General features: G+C 53.9%; 1 protein-coding gene across 1 annotated transcript; it reads right to left on the reverse strand.

The window, feature by feature from the left end:
- Positions 1-7: 7 nt before the first annotated feature.
- Positions 8-19164, reverse strand: TPRN (taperin). Its single transcript, XM_050714576.1, has 6 exons — positions 18181-19164; positions 17914-18036; positions 16879-17811; positions 3366-3546; positions 2776-2906; positions 8-2409 (listed from the first exon to the last, which is right to left on the reverse strand). Exons 1-6 carry the CDS (start codon positions 19162-19164, stop codon positions 2347-2349), a joined length of 2415 nt encoding a protein of 804 aa, XP_050570533.1. The 3' UTR covers positions 8-2346.
- Positions 19165-20678: the final 1514 nt, after the last annotated feature.

Below are 20678 nucleotides of genomic sequence, written 5' to 3' on the forward strand. Positions count from 1 at the left end.
GAGGTGACACATGAGCTAATGCTCCTGCCCTGAGCCAGCCTTCAGCTTGCTTTGCCAAGAACAAGCTAAGCATTCGTCTGGTACAGACAGGGATTAGCACGCAAAGCCGGGAAGTGCAAAGGCAGCACTCAGCGAGGTGCGAGTCACAGCCACAAGGCAGAGCGGGCAAACTGGGAGAGGGAAGAGAGAGGTCAGCAGTACACCAGAGCACCATGGGCCCCTTTTGAGATGCACGCTGCACTCTCAGGCCTCCACCGAGCCCGTCCTAAGTAGAGAAGGTGCAGGCACAGAGCTCATTCACTGAGATCAGCACGCAGAGTACCAGAGCAGCATTTCAGTCAGCTGAAGTCAGTGAAGCAACCTGAAGGATATTGTTCACTTTGTTGATCCACAGCAGAATGAAGCCAGGACTAGTTCAAACAGCTTGTCCCTAACTTAAACTGCAAGCAGCTTTTGCTTCACCACTTGCAGTTTTGTTAGGCTGCAACTCTAGAGACGGGGCTGCTATAAGGCCATGGCCTGAGCTTTCTGCAGTAAAAGATGCTCACTGGGACCTTTTCTACTAGAAAAAATGTGCAGAATGTTTTCCTCCCTGCTCACCTTTGGCCCTGTGTGCAGCTACTGGCTGTGGGCACTGCTCAGTGTTCACGTATCTGATAGTTTAGTTTTCCCTTAAATCACCAGCAGTCTTAGCATCTTGCTTTTTAAGTGTTTCATTACTGGGAAAAGACCTCAGCACATGGGATTCGCTGCTCTTTCCACTGTATTTCTGCCATTTCTAGATAATTTTAAAAGGACAAGTCTTAGAAGTGCAAGGAGAAGAAAAGTGCTCCTTATACCTCCAGCCAACATTTAACAAACTGTATCTCATTCTTATGGATTATCTTTCCTGAAATACACAGGCACCCAGGGCAGATGAAGAGAACAGGTATGGCCTAGCATTTATCCTCAACTGTATTTTTCAGCAGAACAAACTTCCTCCTGCTGCTACAATATACACCAAAATGAGTGCAAGGCATACAGAACATTTTCAGTTCTTAGATCGGTGTCAGCTTGACTAGACATTCATTGTCTATATATAATAGACAAACCAATAAAAGCATCAAATGTAAAAGATGCCAGCCGGGTCCTTTAGATAGAGCCACATGCTGGGGTACCACTCATTTCATCAAGCCCAAAGAGGCCGTATCTATTCCAACCGCATCTCTTTTAATCTCAGAAGTACAAATCACATTAGCAGCAGTGTTCAGTCTTTTCCAGAGTGCAGTTTTGACCCTGAGTTTACAGTAGTAAAGAATTTAAATGGAAGAGTCTAGCAGATTCCTTTGCATATTGGCTGCATTAAACATTTACAATGGAACTATAAAAACACTAGAAAAAAATCATATTCCTTGTTCAAGTTCTGCAGAAGAAAGGAGTGAAATAGCCCTTCTGTGCTTTGCATAGAGAAGCAGAGTGAGCATGGCAAGAAGCAAGTCTCCCCACCAAGACAAATACATCTTGGACCTGGCCTCATTAGATTCTGGAACAAAACAAGAGGAACTGGCAAACAAGCACAATTAGTAATTATTAGAGACTGGACAGCAGAGGCAGTTACGGAAAGATCAAAGCTATGGCCAACGTTTGGGAATCTTCAAGAGGCTCAAGCCAAGCTAGCCTGGACGCGTCTTTACAGATCAGTGCAAAAGTGACACCTAAAACTAAAAGCATTTATTCCCCTTCCCACCCCTCACATTCAGCTTCCTTCACAAGAATGTAACTGGCACATAAATTCCCTGACAGCTCAGGGAAACTAGACCCAGAAACATGTTGGGAACAAACTGGGAACCTTCAACAGTTCTCCGAGCTGACACCTGCTGTAATCCCACTGTCATATCACAACCACAACAGCTACCTGCCCAGATATTCCCAGTGCTCAACCTTCAGAACTGTTCTCTCGTTAGGGACCCCAGTGAGGAAGTGTTACAAAAGCTGTCCAGACCCCATACAGTGCTTGGATGAGCGGACTCGGGTAAGCACTAGGAGAATCTACATCCATCCTGTATTACAGATGGGTTCTTAAGAGGCTTGTCTAATCGACAGCTGATCTTGAACAAGGAATATGCAAGGCCACAGGTAGAATAAATCATATGCCCTAAAAGTAGTAGTTAGGTCCCAGAATCCAGTGCAAATATCCTCCATAGACACCCAATGGCATCTAGTCCACCCTTGGCATCAGGATCCTATGAAAACTGTGATGAGGGAGGGACCCAGAAGCTTATTTCTGTGGTGCTTGCGTGGAGTCTCGTGAGGTGCACTGACGGGTTCTGTCCAGCAGCTGCTGCTGCAGGCTACAGGAAGAAGCGATCAGAAGTACAGGGCAGGCTCACTGCTGAAGTCGGAGAGTCCGCCCTTCTCCGCTGGGGTGAGCTGTGGAGAAAGCAGAGTCGAAATGGAGGCCTCATCAAATCTAGAGCAAGCGAGTATCCACACCTCTGGGTGGTGAAGGCTGCATTGGCATCTTGCCCGGGGCTAACGAGCACATTTAATTCCCCTCCAAAAGTGCCCTGCAGTACAAAGTGTGCCAACTGCCTTAAGACTTTCTCACACACAGGGAGAGGCAGGGCTGCTGGGGGCAGTGGAAGATTGTGTTGATCTCTGCTCCCCGTGCCCAGGGAGGCGTGCCACGCAGGTGTTCAGGGGAAGGCACGTCCTGTCCCACCCGCTGTCCAGACTAATCCAAGAGCCGGACAAGAGCGGGACAGGACAAAGCCGCAAACTGCTTTGAAGTCTTACCATGACTTGGTTCCCATGGGAGTCAGCTTCCTTCAGGAGGGGTCTCTCGGAGGCAGGCATCTCCTCGTACTTCTGCTCCTGCCACTCGCTGAACTTCACAGAGTGCTTTGGGGTGTAGCTGGATAGATCTGCTGGAAGGACAAAGCTGACATGAGCATTTCTCACCACCCCAAAAGGAAGAAGGGTCAGGATCCTGGCCAGGGACAGGACGGAAGCTGTCCCTCTGCAGGATGGGCAAGGAACTTGTTCTTTTTGCAGGTAAAAGCCCATGCCCTGCTCTCTCTAGGGGCTGTCAGCTCCCTAGCAGACATCATGGCACCACCTACCCCTCTCAGTTAACCTAGCAAGGAGCATGAAGCGTATTTTTAAGTTTTGGACAACGCATAGCATCTCAGGCAAGAGAGGTCTGGGAGTTCCCTGATCTGGTTCAAGCCCTGTCCCTGCTAAGCCCCAATTCTGCTGTCAGCTGGCAGAAGATCACTTCCATTAACATTTCCAGCTGTGCAGAGTGCCATAATGGGCTGTAGGAAACATGGACAGTGTCAGACGCCTCCAATAACCCCACGATGCAAACAGAGCACCTTGCTCACCTGAGTTAGGTGTACTGGGATGCAAAGTGCTATTTGGGCGTGGAATGTGAAAGGTGCAAGACTTGTCCTCCTCTGTTTCAGAAGCGTGTCCTTCCTCTTCGTCCTCTTCTTCTGCCAGCGAGCTCTCTGATGGATACTCAAACATGGTCTGCAAACTTGTCTCATTGAAGGAGATCTTCATCTAGACAACAGCAAAGAAGAACTGTTACAAAGCAGCATCAGAAACCACTGATCCACAGGTTTCTTCTGGCAAAGACCACCTCCCATCCCAGGGCTCTGCCCTACAGTAAGGAAGCCATCACGTCTTCCCACACTTCTCCCCATATGCCTTGCTGAACCTCATACCGCACTGACAGAAACCACAAAGGCAGATGGCCAAACAGATGGGACAGAGTCAGGAGGCTCAGAGGTGCTCCTGTGTTTTGCCCCAGCACACGCCTTGCCACCATCTAACACCGTGACGCCAGCAGCCAGGGAGCTGCCGGCATGTCCCTCAGGAGGACACTGACAAGGAGAGGAGAGCATCCTCACGTTGAAAAGGTGGCGTCTCTAATGCCTGCCGACTCGTTTGTGTACCCATGCTCTAGGCAATAGAAATATCAGTGACTAGGACCACATTTTTGGGAGGGTATCATGGCAAAAAGCTATTTATGCTCTATAAAAAAAAAAAATTAAACACCAGAATTAAGAAGATGGAAGCAGCTAAAGGAAAGATGGTAACAGGAGGTATTAGAGAGCGAAAATATTGGACAAAGGGGAGGTCCTTAAGGTTCTGTTTCAAAACCGACACACGGGATGATGTTTAAGGCCAGCCCTCGCTCTAAGAGCCTGCTTAGGATTTTAAATTCATCACGTGAATAACTGAGAAAGCACATTCTGAATTGGTTACAGGACTGTAATCATCATTAGGATGCTGCTTAAATAACCCTGGAATGAAGCAAGGAATTTCCACTGGGAACTGGGACTGCCCGGCTCCAACCTCCCTCTAACAGCCATCAGGAAGTGGGAGGCAGGGATCAGAGCCTCCTTCTCTCCTCCAGGCCAGCAAAACGGCTTCCTCAGCTTCCTCGCCAAGCCCAGGGAACCCCTTGGTGGCCTCTGAAGGACTTGCTCCAGTTTCTCAACATCTTCCCTGCAGTGGGAAGGCCAAACCCAGATGCAGTAACTCCAGATGTGGTCTTCCAAGTCCAAAGCAAAAGCTGAGGGCAGGGGTTGTTCACCTGCTGCTTTACCTGTCCTAATCATTAACCAGATCTTCTAAGCAGGACTGTAGGTACAATTCATCATTCTTGAACAGGTCGAGATGAAATTCAGCCCATTCACGCTACCAGAAATAAAGGTCGAGAAAAAGCATAATGGCTCTTTGTAAGTGCACCAAGAAAATAAACACCAAGGAGCAGAGAAGAACTGCTGATGCCAGCATACAACACAGACAAACAAGGACGATAAGCCTGCCAGGAATAACTTTAAGCCAAAAAATAAGGAAGTATCCAGCCAACTAGGATCAAGGTTCAGGACCAGCTGCCTAAAAGGGTGCTGAGATCCCTTTACTTATAACTGCATTTAAAATTGAGCTAATAGGGTTATGAACAGAATTAAACAGACACAGTTGCTTGTGACAGGCAGTAGGAGCCGGACGATTCAGAAGATCTCTTCTGATCCTGTGTAATGACCGGTAGGAAGAAAGTACAGCACATCTGCCCCACGTGCCGTATTCGCAGTTTCCATCACGTACAAAATACACAACAGGCTGAGAAACAGCACACGGCCCTAAGCAGCTTTCAGGCAACCTCACACCAAGCGTGCCGCTCAGACACAAATGCTTCATGCAACAGCAGCAGCTCGGCATCTCCTTCGCCTGGTACAACCCTGCTGCTGCCTTGTGCCCTGCTCAGGCCGAGCCCACAATTGCAGGGGTGGGAGCCTGCGGACACAGTGGAGCTGGCTGCCACGTTGTGCTGCTCTGCCCGAGCCCAGGATGCGCCCCAGGCACAGGCTGGCTCCTTTCCCCACACCCCAGGGGAAGGGGATGGAAACAGAGGGGGCAGCCAGCCGCCTCGCCCCGCTCCCTGCCCCGGCCGCTTTAGCTGTCCCCAGGTGACACGGGGCGCGATTACAGTTCAGAGAAAAGGGACTGCAGTAAAACTGCCCTGAAGTTCAGAGCACCCTGGTTGCTGAGTTTCTCACCCCTGCTGCTGCCCTAGATGCTCCCTGACCCGAGCCAGGCAGCGAGTGCTCACAATGTGGCCTCTGTGCTCCGGGGGCTGTGAGGACGGCCATGCCCGGTGCTCCTGGAAGCTGCGGGGCCACCCCAGGACCAGGCACGGCACTGCCAGCACGTGCTGCAGGGCAATGCATGGCTAAGCATGGCAAGCAAAGGGGACAGGACAGATCAACCTGGTTTCTCTAATTTAAGCTTGGGAGACGCAAGTAGGTTTTCCTGGTTTTCTGGTAACAAAAGGAAATCTCTAAGAAAAATAACTTTGAGACCAATTTAGACCAAAGCCGCGCGTAGAGCAAGGGGAGAAAGCAGCCCCACCCAGGGAGCGAGGCCAGGGTAGGAGCAGGAAGCAGCAGCAGTCACCAGGAGATCCCCGGCAGCACCCGAGGCCGCGTGCCACAGCCCAGCCCAAATCAGAGCAGCCCTGCTTGGTTCGCCCGCGGCCACGCTGGGTGAGCTGCAGGAGGCTCCGCGCTTGCCGAGTCCCTGCCGCTGAGGGGCCACGACGCTGTAGGAGGCAATGCTGAAGTTATTCAAAATGAAAAGCAATCACTGCCTGCAGCAGTGCCAGCCCGACGCATCAGGGCCCGAGGGAGGGCTCGTACCCTGAGGGTCTGCTGCTTCAGCAAGCCCTCCCACTGAGGCAGCGCAGCCTGCAAGAAGGCTGATTCCAAGCACAAATTCATCACGGTGCAGCCCCCCCAGCACCTCGCTGGCCTGCCCCGTGCTGGCATCCCAACCCCTGCACCCAAAGGCGCGGCACCAAGGAGCAGGAAGGGCCCGGCGGCCGCCCCAAGGCTGCAGTAACGCTCTTGAGGACGCGCCCAGGCAAAGCAAACAGTGGGGGAACAACCGCCCGCTGGCACGGGGTCGGACTCCAGCACCACCGCCTTCCCCGCTCCTGCGCACCGCGCCGGGGACACGCGTCCACCCCTGCCCACGCAGAGGGAGAACCGAGGGGAAAGGGCCCCAGAACCAGACACGGCCCCGCGGAGAGCCGGCCGGGGCAGCGCAGAGCTGCTCAATGTAGCCAGGAAAGGATGGAGAAAGACTTATTAAGAGAAAACAAAAAACGAAATGTGGTTATATGGCTGCCTCAAAAAGCCTCTAAGCAGCAAGGAGCAGAGCTGGGCACTGTCAGAAACTGCATGTAAGGAGCACGGGCTGGGTTGGCCCCAGGAGCACCTAGAAATAAATAAACCAGAAACCCAGTAATGGTACAGTCAGCAGCCAGGCAGCCCCTTGCGAGACCGTGCAGACTTTTACAGAAACACGAAAGGTGACGGGGTCATTTTCTTTAGAAGAAAAATGCGTCCCAGAAGAGCCAAGCACGCTGGAGCCCCGTCGGAGGAGCCCGCTCGCGGCGTCTCGGCACGGCTCCCCCGCCTCTGCTGCAGCAGCAGCTGCCAGCTGCGGAAAGGACAAACTCTGCACCCTTCAGCTGTGGATGTTTGCAGGGATTAATCAGTATTTGTTCAACTGAATGCTTTGCGCAGAACCGTGTCGCATAACCAGAGTTCAACCCCATGCTGTGTATCTATACAGGAACAGTCTGCCCAGCCATCAGGGCCACGCTGAGAAGAAAGAAGCAGGTTTTTCAGGGAATATTGTGCGGCTCAGCCACTAGATTCTTGTTGCCATAGCAAAAATCATTTATTTATTTGCTAGGATTTGAGCAGTAATGAGTAATAGAGTACCCAGGAAAGGGATGCCAGGGTAAACATTGGCCAACAAGCCTAAATCTGGGTAGTCATACGTGGCTTAGGAAAACAAAAAGGAAAAAAAGGCGGACTTGCTTCAGGGGATGCTGTCAGGACCCAGTCTGCACCCAGACCAACAGCAAAAGAGCCCCCAAGCGCAGAAACAGATTAGAAATAAAAACAGCCAATTTACAGAAACATGCTACACGAACAACAAAGGTTGGCAGACACCAAGGTGGGAAAGCGTGCGCGACTCTGCAGCTGATGAAAGGGCACACGCACCCGATGGCTTCTCACAACCCACGGATATCAGAGTAAATCTCCGCAGCAAACCATGGGGCTAATCTGCATCATTAGCTCCAGAAGCAAATTCTTTCTTGTGGCTTTTCTCCACCCATTAGCACACTCACTTCTTGGCAGGTGTGGCAGAGCCAAAGCAATGTCAGTGCAGGGTGTTTTACACCTTGTGAAGTCTTCAGAAATTGATATCCTTGTCTTAAAACAGAAGAAATTTGTTCTAGGCATTAAAAGGAAAAAAAAAATCACCCTTTTCTTTAAGCACATTCCAGTGTGGACTCCCCTGACACAGGGACCAGGACAGGGCAGCGGCTGCTGCGTGGTGACAGGAGGGACGTGGCAATTTTTCAGTGATGTGGAGATACTACCCGAGTATTCATAAGACACCAACACTTGCATAACATCAGGGATCAAGAGCTTTTCAGGTACTAACTTCCCTCTAACCATTCTCTCTCTGAGCAGCATGATCCTGAAATGACAGAATTAGGAACTGCACTGTCTCCTACAGCCCTTTGACGTGCACGGGCTGCCAACAAGCTGCTGGGCGTGATTTATGGCAGCTGGTTTAGCAGCTTTTCACGCCTGGTCAGCCAAATGCCTCCTCCTTTCTCAGCAACACCAGCAGGAGGGTTTCGGTTGATACCTGCTGGGAGCATGGACAATTCAGCGTGATTACAAAAGAGTGAGTGACTGAAACCTCAAACAGGCATGAATAAAACCAGTGTTTTGAAGAAAAAATCACCTTGCACTTCTGTATAGCCTTACACTGCATTTTGTTTGACTACACTTTCACACATTTGTTTGACTACACTGGTAGTCAGAGATTTGGCCAATGATACGAGCACAGGACATCGCTCCAGAGACCTGAGGCTGCAACAGCAGACAGCTGGGCATGCATCAGGAAGCCTGCCAATATGCAGCACCCCACAGAGATCCGCAAGAGCTGTCACCAGCAGGGCAGCAAAGCTCCTGACACACCAAGACCCATTCAGCAGGCTGGCTTGGGCGGCAGGGCCGTAACACAGAACATCCTCCAAGCTCCGTGCTGCCATGGGGGGCACTGGGCAAGTACAAATAACTGCCTGTGAGTACAGAGGGTAGAAGCAGACATTTCACAGTGGACAGAGATCCCCAAAGGGTTTTCCCTGGACTTTCCTTCTGATCCAACCTCAGCATTCGCACAGATCAGCAAATTTAGCAGGAGGCGGCGGTGTCCCAAAGGCGCACCCTCTGCAGGGGCTTTCATTGTGACCTGCACTCGGTGATCTCCCACCTGATGCACTTTTCTCTCTACAACTTTTAGATGAAGGATCTTTGGGAAGACTAGCCATTTCAGATGAGTTAGTGATGAGCTTATCATTTAGGAGAAGATAAGGAGCTTTTGTACATCTAAAACCTTTACTTGACACAAGAAGAAAGGTTTTTCCCTTGACGGATATGCCTAAGAATGGAGGAGATGCAAGATTTGGTTCCTCTATCAGATTAACCCCATACTGCTATGGCTGACGCACCCTAAACACGCTCAAAAATTGTAGATGGTTCTGTTCTGCCACTCTGTACAAAACCAAAGAGCTCCGTTGGCTGCTCCACCTTAGGTTCACTTGATCATGCTTTTCTGAGAAGTGTTTTCTAAGAGCAACACTGAGTTCTCCTCGACGATTAACTGCATAACAGAGCTAGTTACTGAATAGAGATAGAAACACTAAAGATTTACAGCGGTAGCACATCAAGGCAGTGCTGTGTTGCTGGCAAAGGAGAGATTGCCTCCAGGACTGCATCCCAGCTCCCAAACCACAGGGCAAAACAGGAAAGTCTCCATTTACAAGGCAACCCACAAAGCCAGCTCTGTGTAATCAATATGCTGAAGCACATGGTAGATAGGAGCAATGCATGGAGATTCGAAATATTAAACTCCTTGTACAAGACACGGGGAAGTTTCAAATTCCTGATGAGAAGGGACAGGGTAGGGACAGTCCCGGCGAGCATCGCAGGGCAGACAGCTCTTGGTTAACTCTTCCCTCGACAGGTCAGCCAAGAAGAGCTCCCAGCGCCCAACCACCCGCCGGGCAGCCGCATCCAAGCCTGACGTGGCACAAAGCAGTCATTCACCAAAGGATCCCTTCATTCCTTCGCACATCTGCAGACAGAGGAGCCAGAGCCCTCGACAGCTTAACAAGCAATTCAGCTATTACTTAGCCCGTAAGAATCGGGCAACTCTCTCTACATATACGGCACAGGTCTCGTCTGAATGCACAAAGAGAGCAGGCACTAACACGATACAATCAGTGCCAAGACTTGGTGTCTTCACGAGCGCCATGCGAGAGGCACACAGCAGAGGATCCTGCTCCAGAGGCAGCTCCGAGGCGATGCAGACAGCCTGTGGCTACAAAGCGGGGCAGTGTTGGGAGAGGCCGCCCACAAACATTTCTGTGCAGCCCAGCCTGACCAGCGCGGTCCAAACAAACGCTTCTGTTTCGGGGGAAGTGAACCTTCTCCAGCTGGAATGGGTCAGAGGGAGCATCATTTTCCAGGCATACAGGGAAGTCAGGAACAGAAGTAATTCCCACCCTTGCAAGGAGCTTATTCCAGACTTCAGGGCCCAAAGGCTTGATGTATATGCTGCACGTCAGAGTTCACACCTCTCTTGCCCTCTGTCTGTACTACAACATGCAAAAGACACTTCCTGGAAGAGAAATGACTAAGTGCAGCAAGTTCACCGTGGGGCTTACAGATGTGTCCTCACACCTGTGTTTTCACTAGCTGCAAGCTATGCAATTTCCCTAAGCACACAAGCGTTTTGCTCTCATACTGTCTTTGAGATGTTTTCCTTCAGCTTACTCATAGTCCATCAGATGCTGGTGAAACAGCAGATCCCTGCCAAATTCCCAGGATCAGCTGAAGGACACTTCTCAGAAAACTTCAGCACAGAGTTCCTTCAGTCCAGATCTTCCCAGGATGTTTACAGAAGTATCTCAGTATGATACAGACACTTCACATGACTTCCTACACAAACCATCCAGATGGAGATAACAGGACAGCCTCACGGCATACCCAGACCCACTGCGGTCGCTGGAAGAGCCTGGCTTTGGAACTGGCTTTACGATGGCACAGGTTTTCCTCAGCAGACGAGTGCTGAAGCTGGGCAGCTGCACAACCCTGGGGTGCCCAGAGGTGGAGGAGATGCTGCTGCAGCTCCTACTGGGATTTCCTTTACTGCCACAGAGGCTGGAAACTTGGTGTTTTCTTTTCTGCAGCCACTTCCCACACAGCAGCCGACAAGCAGGACTTCTCCCCTAGTCAGTCTGAGCATGTGCTCCCTACCCTTTCTCAGGAACACCATGACCACATGCTGGAAAAAACAGAGTGCGTGGGGGGAACCCAAACCCAAGACAAGCTGAATACTTGAGATAGAGGGAAATTACAAACTATCTCCCATCTGGTCCATAGATTGAGGAAACTGATTAAGATAACGTTAGCCGTAATCCGCATGATCAGAACTCAGAGCGCAAAGCACTCCAAATCTCCTCTTGAGCTCTGGGGCCAGGCTAAGCCCTGGGCACGTCCTACCCAGCTTCAAAGGCAGGCTCCTCTCCTATTTGCGTAAGAGTTTCTATTTTAGCTCTTCGGTCCCATTCATCAGGCTGCGGGCAGTGGCAGGAGATGGGAGGAAGAGCACTGCGGGAATTTGGGAGCAGCTCAGGCTGTTGCTGCTGCACGGGGCAAAGCCTGGGAGTGGCAAGGCCACAGAGAACCTCGAGTTGCAGAAACTTTCCCACTACTGAGAGGAGATAAATATGACTCATCTGCTCTGCCAGCGCTTTGGTACAACACAGTACCAGCACTTGAAGGAGTTGGCAGGCAGCAAGGAAACAGAAAAAACAACATACCTCCCCACCGATGTCCTCAGGTCCAGCTTGTGAGGTGGTTTAGACTACAACCACAGTGAGATCCTGGTTTCTACAGTCTTCAGCCATCACCATCATAGTCTAAAATCAGCAGAATTAGAAAAGGGCAGGGAAGTAGCACTGTCCTGGTGTCCTGCTCAGATCTGACCGCTGCTGGAAACCATCTCCACGGGGGAGAGACCAAGTCTGATCATCCGAGACATGTATTTTCTGAGCAGCACTTGTGACTGCTGACCTCGTTTGCCAAAAATTCAATACGTTCATGTCAGATACATACTGCAGTCCCTCCTTAAAGGCAGCAGATGTATTTCCATGACAAAGTGTGGTCACAAGACAGAAAATGGCAAGGTACAGGCTCTCCAAGTAGTTCAATAAAACAAATCTTCAACCCGAGCCCCCCAGAACACAGAGAGGGAATCTGCCAGGTTTTTGCAGACAGATTTCTGCTTCTACCACCAGGCTAATTTACTTGTGCTATACCTTGCAAAAAATACTGCAGGCAGTCACCAGTATTGAGATTCCACACTGTACAGACCTGCTCCAAACAGGTTTGGGCAACAGCTTGAAGTGTTCATCCCTGCCAGCATCCTGAGCCTACATCTGGTTCTCACAGGAGACCATCTCCAGCAGAAGTGAGCAGATGGAAAGCTACAGAGCAAGAAGTTCAGCAGGTTAGACCAACAAAATTGCTGCCCAATCCTGCCCATGCTGAAAAGCTGAGGGGTGTTTACAGTAGTTTTTCAACAGACATTCAAGTGGGCATTTGCAAGCCACGTTCAAGCTTTATGCTGCTCAAAATGTTAGAAAATTGACTGTGCTAAAGTGGACATAAACTGGGAAATTCCATCTTCAAAGACAATTTGCAGAGAAGCAGAGAGGCGTTAGGTTCCAGCTGTTTGGATCCCACTAAACTTCTTCTTGTAGGCCCTGTTGGTACAAAGCTACAGCTCACCTTCCAGCAGTCAGCAAACTGCCAGCCGACAAGCAAAAAACGTTAACACCATCGCCAATCTGATGCCTGTTGGTTCTCAAGCCCTGTTACTTACAGCATTTGGGTTGCCTGGCTTAGAAGTCACCTTTCCTGCAGGATCCTCGACAGGTACCAAGGTCCTGGAGAGGGCAAACTGTGACAGGGGATGCACTGGAGGAGTGACCAGACCTAAGGAAGGAGCAGAGTCTGGGCAACTTCTGTACACACAGGACCTTCACGGCAGAGTCCAAGCTCCATCGGGTTGAGAGCGTGAAGCCTGAGGACCGACAACCACTCCTCGGCACTCCACTGGCTCGGCAGCTGGTAGTCCTTCCCGATCGCTCGCTCCGACATGCCAGTCACATGTTGTACAGAAACTCAGATTTCTATCATGCCGACAACCCTACGTACATTATTTTGACAGTTAACCAAAGACTGGTTCTCATTAGCTCATCCAAGCCAGATTTTATCTGCTGAGATCCAACAGATCCACATCCTGCAGCAAAGCCTTCCCTTCCTCCCGGGGCTGCCGTGCTCCCCGGGGACTGCTGCCAGGCTGAGATTTCTTTATTTCTTCTGTGATAACAGAGGATGAAGACAAGCGCTGAACAGAGGTCACCAGCCGCGCTCTGCATCCTCTCTCCCATCCCCTGTTTAGAACAAGGGTCAGCAGGTCTCCTTCCACCCCACGCACGTATCCTGTCCTCATCGTCATAGCTCAGCCAGCCTCTTCCAGCGACCGCCTAGCGCTCCCCTTGAAACCAAACATATCCGTTCAGGGCAGCGAACGTTCGCTTGGCTTTCCAACTGAAGCCACACCTCTCGCTGTACCTGAACCACATTCTGAGGTCTCTTCGAATGGCCATGGAGCTGAAGGGCCTTGCCATGGCTGCAGGAGGACAAGAGTTCAAACTCCCTGCTTGTACGGGCAGCCCGCTCCCCACTACAAGCACTGCTGGGGCTCTGCCCTCCTCCTGCATGTCTCGACCATGGCTCATCTCACACAACCCCATGTTCACCACCACAGCCCTCAGAGAATGCCTGTCCCACCACGGCAGCTCAAGTTGCCTGAACAGAAGAGATGGGAAAACTATTTTGCCCCCTAACACCTCTATAGCATTTCTCTCTCCCCTTCATCAGCTCCGTATCTACCTGGGGTTGACAGCTCCAGCCCCAAAGCAAACAGCTACTTCACATACTTGAAGCGCTTGGAAGGAGCAATAAAGCTGTTTTCCAAAAGACCTTGAACACCAGCTGCAAGAAGGCAGCGTCCTTCAGGCCGCAGCAAAGCCAGGAGCAGGACTTGGCCCTGCAAAAGCCACCGTGCCCCCGAGAGCTGGGGCTGGAGCTGCTGGCACACAGCCCCCAGCAGCGCTCAACCCACTCCTGCCCAGCCCCAGCACACCAAAACACCCCCAGGGACACGGACAGAGCCAGCCCCATGTCGCTGGCACCTTGGTGGCCACACAAGGGGTCGGGATGGCAGACTGGGAGGCTGAATTTCAGCATTTGAAGAAAAACAGAGCTTGACTTCCCCAGAAGCGTCAGCGTCCCTGCTGACACACCACCGGCCCTGATGCCTGCCCACCCCCAGGAGCACGGCACTCCCAGGCCGATGTTTGTTTTGCCCCGATTCCTCCCACACACCAGCAAGTGGATGAAGATTTTTCAAGTAACCGAAGTCTCACTGAACACTGCTTTGCTGGCACACACAGACCCGCCAGCAAACCCCCGGCTGGGTTCAGACGTGAAGCTGCTGAGGCAGGAGGCGGCTGCACCCAGGGAGTGCGGCCCCAGAAGGCCCCAGGCACCGCGTGCCACAGCCAGCAGCAGGAGCGACGTCAGTTTTACCAAACTACAGCTTCCAGCTCGCAGAAGGGTTTGCTTCTGCCCAATCCAGGCCGAAACCAAGTTTCTGCAAACCCCGGCGTATCTTTAAACAGAACCCTTGGTTTTGGCTGGTTGCCTTGACGACACAGCAATCTCTTGGGAAGAAACCAAGGAATGCGGTCTAATACAAGCTCCTTCCTTTTCAGGCATCAACACGCAGCCTGATTATCCAGAGTAAAAGCCACAAACATCCTCTAGGCTACAAGTAAACAGAAATCTTTCCATTTGCTACAGCATCTTCTAAGTCCTGGCTACAAAGTCAAACAACATCCCTTGCTTGCCACCTCTAGCGAGGGGAAATGAACAGAGAGAAAACCCAGTGCTTCTCCCACTGCATCGCCACGTTTTACCCAGAAACTTAAGTCTCTTTACAGCTTCTCCTTTAGGCTGGATGTTATTTACTGAAGGGCTTACCCATTTATTTCAGCCTCGAACGTAGCCTGCAGCGTAACAGGCAGTTCGCTCCTTGCCTTTAATCTCTCTTTTACCAGAAGGTAGCTCTTTACGCGAGCTCTCCCGCAGGACAGCCCCTGCACACAAGTCAGTACTCACTGCGCTTCATCTTCAAAACGCCTGCAGCGGGGCACAGTTAATGCTATTATGCTGATAAGAACAGAGGCAGAGAAGCTCCGTGACCCTCCCGACACCACACAAATCCAACACACGGCAGACAGAACAGCTGTCAACCCACTGCAAAGGATCATGCGGCATTTCAGGCTGGGGAAGGACCCCTCGAGGTCTCTGTCCCAAAGTCGTGCTCCAGGCAGGCCCAGCCAGACCAGGCTGCTCAGGGCTCTGCCCAGCCACGACTCAGGTAGCCCCGAGGACGGAGATGCCACTGCTTCTCTGGGTTCTGTTGCAGCGTTTGTCTGCCCTTAAACAATTCCATCGCTGCACTAGCCTTGTCCTCATCTCTCTCCCTCCTTCCTGTAATATTTAAGGATGGCTTCCACTGCACAATATTTAACAGGTTTTGTTTACTTGAGGCTTAATTTTCTTACAAGCAAGACTACTTGCTGCTCCAGCAGCAGCATCCTGCACAAAGCAATCAGCTCCTCTGGCAGCATCACGAGTTGGGCATATCTCAGAGTTTGCCCTGCAGGGTTTCCTCTGTATTTTCTGCTCCATCCTCAGAGTACCCGTAACTGTAACACATCTTGATATTTTCACAGTTTATACCATGCATGTCACACGGGATTTGGTGTAAATCCTACTAATGCCCCAAACTGAACAGAGCAAAGCCAAGAAAACAGCTGGAACCAGTGGCAGCGTGGAGGTGTTCAGGAAGCAGAACAACTCCAGCCTGATTAAGAACTTGCCTGCAGGAGACAATGAAAAACTGCAGTAGCACTTAGCGAAAATCCACACCTGTGCAGATTTGCCTATTCTGATGCATGGCTCTCGTGCTTCAGATTTGCCACCTGCCTTAGTCATGATCAGATTAATATACACAGTGTGCTCCTATGAAGGAACTTAAAAACATTAAGCCAAGAGAAACAGCACTTGCTGCCTCGTTTCCAAATGAGATGCATCCTATTCAAAGGATTTCCTTGAATTATAATGCTCAGTGCCTCAGGCACCCATGTAGATTCAGTCCATCAAATATTTAGTTGAATTTAGGTAACGGAATGTCAAACAACACTTCCTGCTATGGAGAAACATGTCACGCCACAACCCTAGAAATCGGGATTTGTAATGACATGATGCCTATGCTGCCTGTCACCACGGTGTGCTGCTTTCTGAGCAGAACGATTCACGCCTACTTCTTCAGTTCAGCAAAATAACCCGCTCTTTCTACATGCCTGTGTCTTGATCATATCCAGACACGTTTCATCGTGCCACACAAAGATTAATTCCCAATTTAAGGCTCCCAAGGATCTAAACTAGATCCCAAGCACTGAGAAAACCTGGCATTCGCTCCAAAGAAACTTGGAGCACTTGAAGTCTCCTGGCTCTTCAGAGATGAGCAGCAACTGCACATGAGCAGACAGGTGGTATAATCATATCAAGAGGAGCTAAGTTGTTGCTGATCTCTTTCTGCCTAATAGAGACCTAATTCTTGAGCCTCTATCAATAGATCACTAATCTGGGGAAGACGCCAACGTCACACTGCCCATCGCACTCTGTAACCAGGCAGTGATCAGAGGGACCTCAACGCATGAGCAAAAACAGAGTGAGGGACAGTCTGCAGCCATTCAAACCATGCAGCTCATCTCAATTTTCTAAATACCACAAATATCTCCCTTTCCGTTATCATACCTCCAAGAAGCAATGGTAGGCAGCCCTGTGGTTATCACAGGTGATATCCCACTCCGACCTACTCAGTGGGACAGCACCAACCCTGCTCCCCACAGGCACGCCTTTGGCTCTCAAAAGGAGCAGAGCACAAAGCTTGCTGCTCATCTCCCCACCCAGCAGCTCACAGGACTGCTTAAGATACAAACAAAGCACTTGCCAAAAGCCAAGCCAAAAGCAGTAGGAAGCTACTTTTGGCCTCCCTATTCAGAGCAGAGGCACCCAAGGCAGTTACCTTCTTGCGGCGAGAGCCTGTCTTGCTCATGCAGGACCTCTCCAGGGACAGGTACCCACCGATCACTTCGATCTCGTTGACGGTGGGGTAGCGCTTTTTATGGGACAACCCCGCCTGGGGCCCATCAGCATTCTCCACAGCTTTGGCTTTTCCTTTGCTTTCCTCCTCCTCCTCCTCTTCCTCCCGCTGAGGCCTTCCACCAGCATCAGTAAGAGTCTGTGGCTCCGAGACAATGGGCTTCCTTTTGGGCACGACAGTGAAGGTGTTGCCTCCCCTCTGATGGAGGCCAGGGGAGGCAGAGTGAGGTCTGTAGAGGGGCACAGAGGAAAACTCCATCTCCAGGTCAGGGCCAGCTCCTCCAGGCTGATCCGCCAAGTTCCCCGTCCTCGTGGCCAAGCTGACCCTGGGGGAGAGCTCCCCGCTGTCTGGCTCCACAATGTCATCGATGTAAGTCACAGGTACCAACGGATCCAGAGGCGCCGGCAGGGAAGCGACAGGCTCTTCCTGCTCTGGAGCGGAAACCCTCAGGGGCTCTTTCTGTACCTTCTGCTCCGAGGACAGTGGCGGCCTCGCTCCTGTGCTCTGTGCTGCAGGCAGAGCCGGGCCGCCCTCCCGTCGGGGCACGAAGACGAAGGAGTTGCGCGAATTCAGGCGCAGTTTGGCCAGGGCCTGCGCTTGCAGGTCATGGGCAGGGATGGCAGCCAAGTCAGGCTTGGGGGCCGGGAGGATCTCAAAGGAGCCCCCAGCCCTGGGGGCAGACGCAGAGAGCGGCTGGGTGGCACTGGGGGCCAGACTGGCACTGGGTGGGGGCGACACAGCCGCTTCGGCCTCCTCCTGCTTTGGCCTCCTGGCGTTGGCAGCGCTGGTGGATGGCACTGTCAGCCCCTTGGGCGGCACGCTCCGGCCGGAAGACTCAGGAACACGGTCGATGGGCTTGGGGACATGGCTGGGGGGCTCAGGGACACGGCTGATGGGCTCAGGAACACGGTCGATGGGCTTGGGGACACAGCCAGGGGGCTCAGGGACATGGCCAGCAGGCTCGGGGACACGGCCGGCGGGGGGCAGACCCCGTGGGGTCACAGTGAAGGAGTTGGAGCCAATCTTGTGGAGGAAGCAGTTGGCCTGGGGAGCCGCGGCCTTAGGGACACCCAGCGGTGCCTGGGGAGGGAGTGGAACTGCCTGGGGGGCCACAGCCCTGGGGGAGACTGGGACCACCTGGGGGGTCACAGCCCTGGGGGAGACCGGGACCGCCTGGGGGGTCACAGCCCTGGGGGAGACCGGGACCGCCTGGGGGGCCACAGCCCTGGGGGAGACCGGGACCGCCTGGGGGGCCACAGCCCTGGGGGAGACCGGGGCTGCCAGTGGAGCCAGGGGCTGGGGGGTGGTAGCCCGGGGGGTCGCCGGGGACTGGGGGGGCGCCGGCAGCGGCTGGGGGGTGGCGGCCCGGGGGGAGGTCGGCAAGGGCAGGGGGGAGCCCGGTGCCGCCGGCAGGAGTCCCGGTCCCGTCTTCGGGGCCGAGGCGCGGGCGGAGCCCGACCCCGCCTTCGGGGGAGCCGCGGCCCGGGGGGAGCCCGGCACCGGCGGCGGGGAAACCGGCCCGGCCCGGGGGGTGGCGGCGGCGGCGGCGGGCCCGGGCAGCGCCTCCCCGCCCCGGCGGCGGCGGCCCCGCGGTCGCTGCCCGAACTTCTCCAGGAGGCGGCTGACGGTGCCCGGCTCGGCCGCCTCGGGCGGCTCGGCCGCCTCGTAGATGAAGACCTGCTCGGCGCGGATCTCGGCGAGCGCGGCGCCCTGCCGGGCCAGCAGCTCCCGCAGCGGGTCCGGGCGGGGAGGCGGGGAGGCGGCGGCCGGCTCCCGGCGGCGTCCCGGCAGCGAGTCCCCGTCGGCGAAGCAGGAGGCGGCGGCGGCGTCGGGCTGCGACTCGATGATGAGGATGTTGTCGGCGCGGATGGTGCGGATGCCCGGCACGGCGCTGTACAGCTCCAGCAGCTGCTGCAGCGGCCGCGCCGCCTCGGGGCCGTGCCCGGGCAGCCCCTGCCGCAGCCGCCGCCGCTCGCTCTCCAGCCGCATGAAGGGGTTCTCCCGGAGCGGGCCCAGGCTCTCGGCCACCACCAGCCGCTCGCCCATCGCCGCCGCCGAGCCCCGCGCCGCCGGCCCGGCCGGGGGCTCCGTCTCGCCGCCGGCCGCCCCGGCCAGCTTGGCCCGCTTGCGCTCCAGGATCTCCCGCTTCCAGGCGGGCTGAGCCCGCGGCCCGGCGCCGAGCGGCGGCGGCGTCTCGGCGCTGCTCATGGCGGCGGCACAGGGGGCACTGCCGCGCCGCGGCCGCCGCCTCCGCCCGCCGCACCTGGGCAGGCCCCGCCGCCGGCCGCGGAGCCGCCCCCGGGGCCGCCCTCGGCGGGGCGGAGCGGGGCGGGCGGCCCCGAGGGCGGGGAGGGCGCCATGACAGGGAGCGGGCACGGCCGCGCCCTGAGGGCCCTGCGGCACCCCAGGGTGTTGGGGCCGGGTTCACGCAAATCCAGTTTCGTACTAAACCCGGCGGGGTTATCACAGCCGTGCGGGCCCCCACGCGGAGAGGGGGCCGCAGGAGCCCCGCCGGGGGGGAACCAACAGGGCCCGCACGAGCTGTGGTGTGGCCGTGGCATCATGGAGATGGAGAGCCCAAGAGTCGGGGCTGTGCGACCCCCAAGCCATCCAACAAGACTGTGGCCCCATCAAGTCGGTCTCTGTTGGCCCCAAACTTTGTTTTCAGCAAGGGCAGTGTGCCCCGCTCAGAGGGGAAGGGGGCTTGGCTGGCTCAGCTCCCCTGGGGCCGGCACCCAGCTGAGGTCTCTGCCCACCAAAGCCTCGCACCAGCTCACGAGGGGACGGCCAGTGGGGCCACAGGGGTGCCAGCATGGTCTTCCCCTCAGCAAGTGGCATAGCTGTCTTGCCCCCAGGCACTGGCTGGCTGACAGGAACTACAGTGACTAACCCTACCAAAAAAAAAAGAAAAGAAAATCTGTTATTTTTTACCCCTCATTTAGCAGCCTGGACTGGCCCATTAAGCGTCAGAACAAGAAGCAGCAGCAGCAGAGGAAGGGAATGAGAGACACTGGTCAGGATCACCTCACTGTCAGCTCAGCCATGGTCTGAGAAAGTGCAGATGTCTGGATGTGAGTGGGCAGCAAGATAAAGGAATAAGCAACAGGCACCAGAGCAGCGTCATACCAGGCCCCTTGTGGACAGCACATCAGAGAAGCGCTTTAAGGGAAGCTCTGGAGGAGACAGTGGGGTTTCTGCATTGCAGGGCCGCAGGCACGGCTGGGGGAGGCCGATGGGGAGCAGGACCACAGGCAGGAGGAGGGCGAGCCTGCAGAGCACTGCGGGAGGTTGGCTCCATGCAACCAGGAGCACAGGAAAACATTTTTCATACTGCTTTCACTATTCTGTGACAGCTGCTCATTACACACAAAAGCACGGAGAAAAGTATCGCCACCACGTTGTTTCCAGGCAGTGCCTGTTATCAACTGCCACCACGTTTCTTTGGGAAGTCTGTGCAATCAGGAAACAATTGAGAGCTCAGGACTTTCCATGCCTCAGATAACACTGTGTGCCGAAATCCTCAGCCCATGAGGTGCGGGGCAAAATGGCACGCTTGCTGGCACACAGTGACGTAAATAACCTTTGGCCAGAACTTGCTGAGGTCCTGGCCTGCCCTGAGCCGCACCCCAGCGTGAGGGCCTCACTCCACCGTCTCGCTGAAAATACAGGTCTGTTTACTGGAAGGAGCACTGTATCTTGCTGGTAAGGCTCTTACCTTTGCA

Source organism: Cygnus atratus, chromosome 19 (genome assembly GCF_013377495.2).
Source record: "Cygnus atratus isolate AKBS03 ecotype Queensland, Australia chromosome 19, CAtr_DNAZoo_HiC_assembly, whole genome shotgun sequence".
In the NCBI taxonomy this organism is placed as follows: Eukaryota; Metazoa; Chordata; class Aves; order Anseriformes; family Anatidae; genus Cygnus; species Cygnus atratus.

Bases quoted from the DNA above. Each gene is read 5' to 3' on its own strand.
- TPRN (XM_050714576.1), bottom strand. From the start codon at position 19,164: ATGAGCAGCGCCGAGACGCCGCCGCCGCTCGGCGCCGGGCCGCGGGCT. The intron at 18,037-18,180 runs GCTGTGGCCCCC...CTCCCTCCCCAG, and splicing joins CGGTCCCGGTCTCCCCCAGG to GCACCGCTGGGTGTCCCTAA. The intron at 17,812-17,913 runs GCTGGCCATGTC...CATGTCCCCAAG, and splicing joins CCGGCCGTGTCCCCGAGCCT to CCCATCGACCGTGTTCCTGA.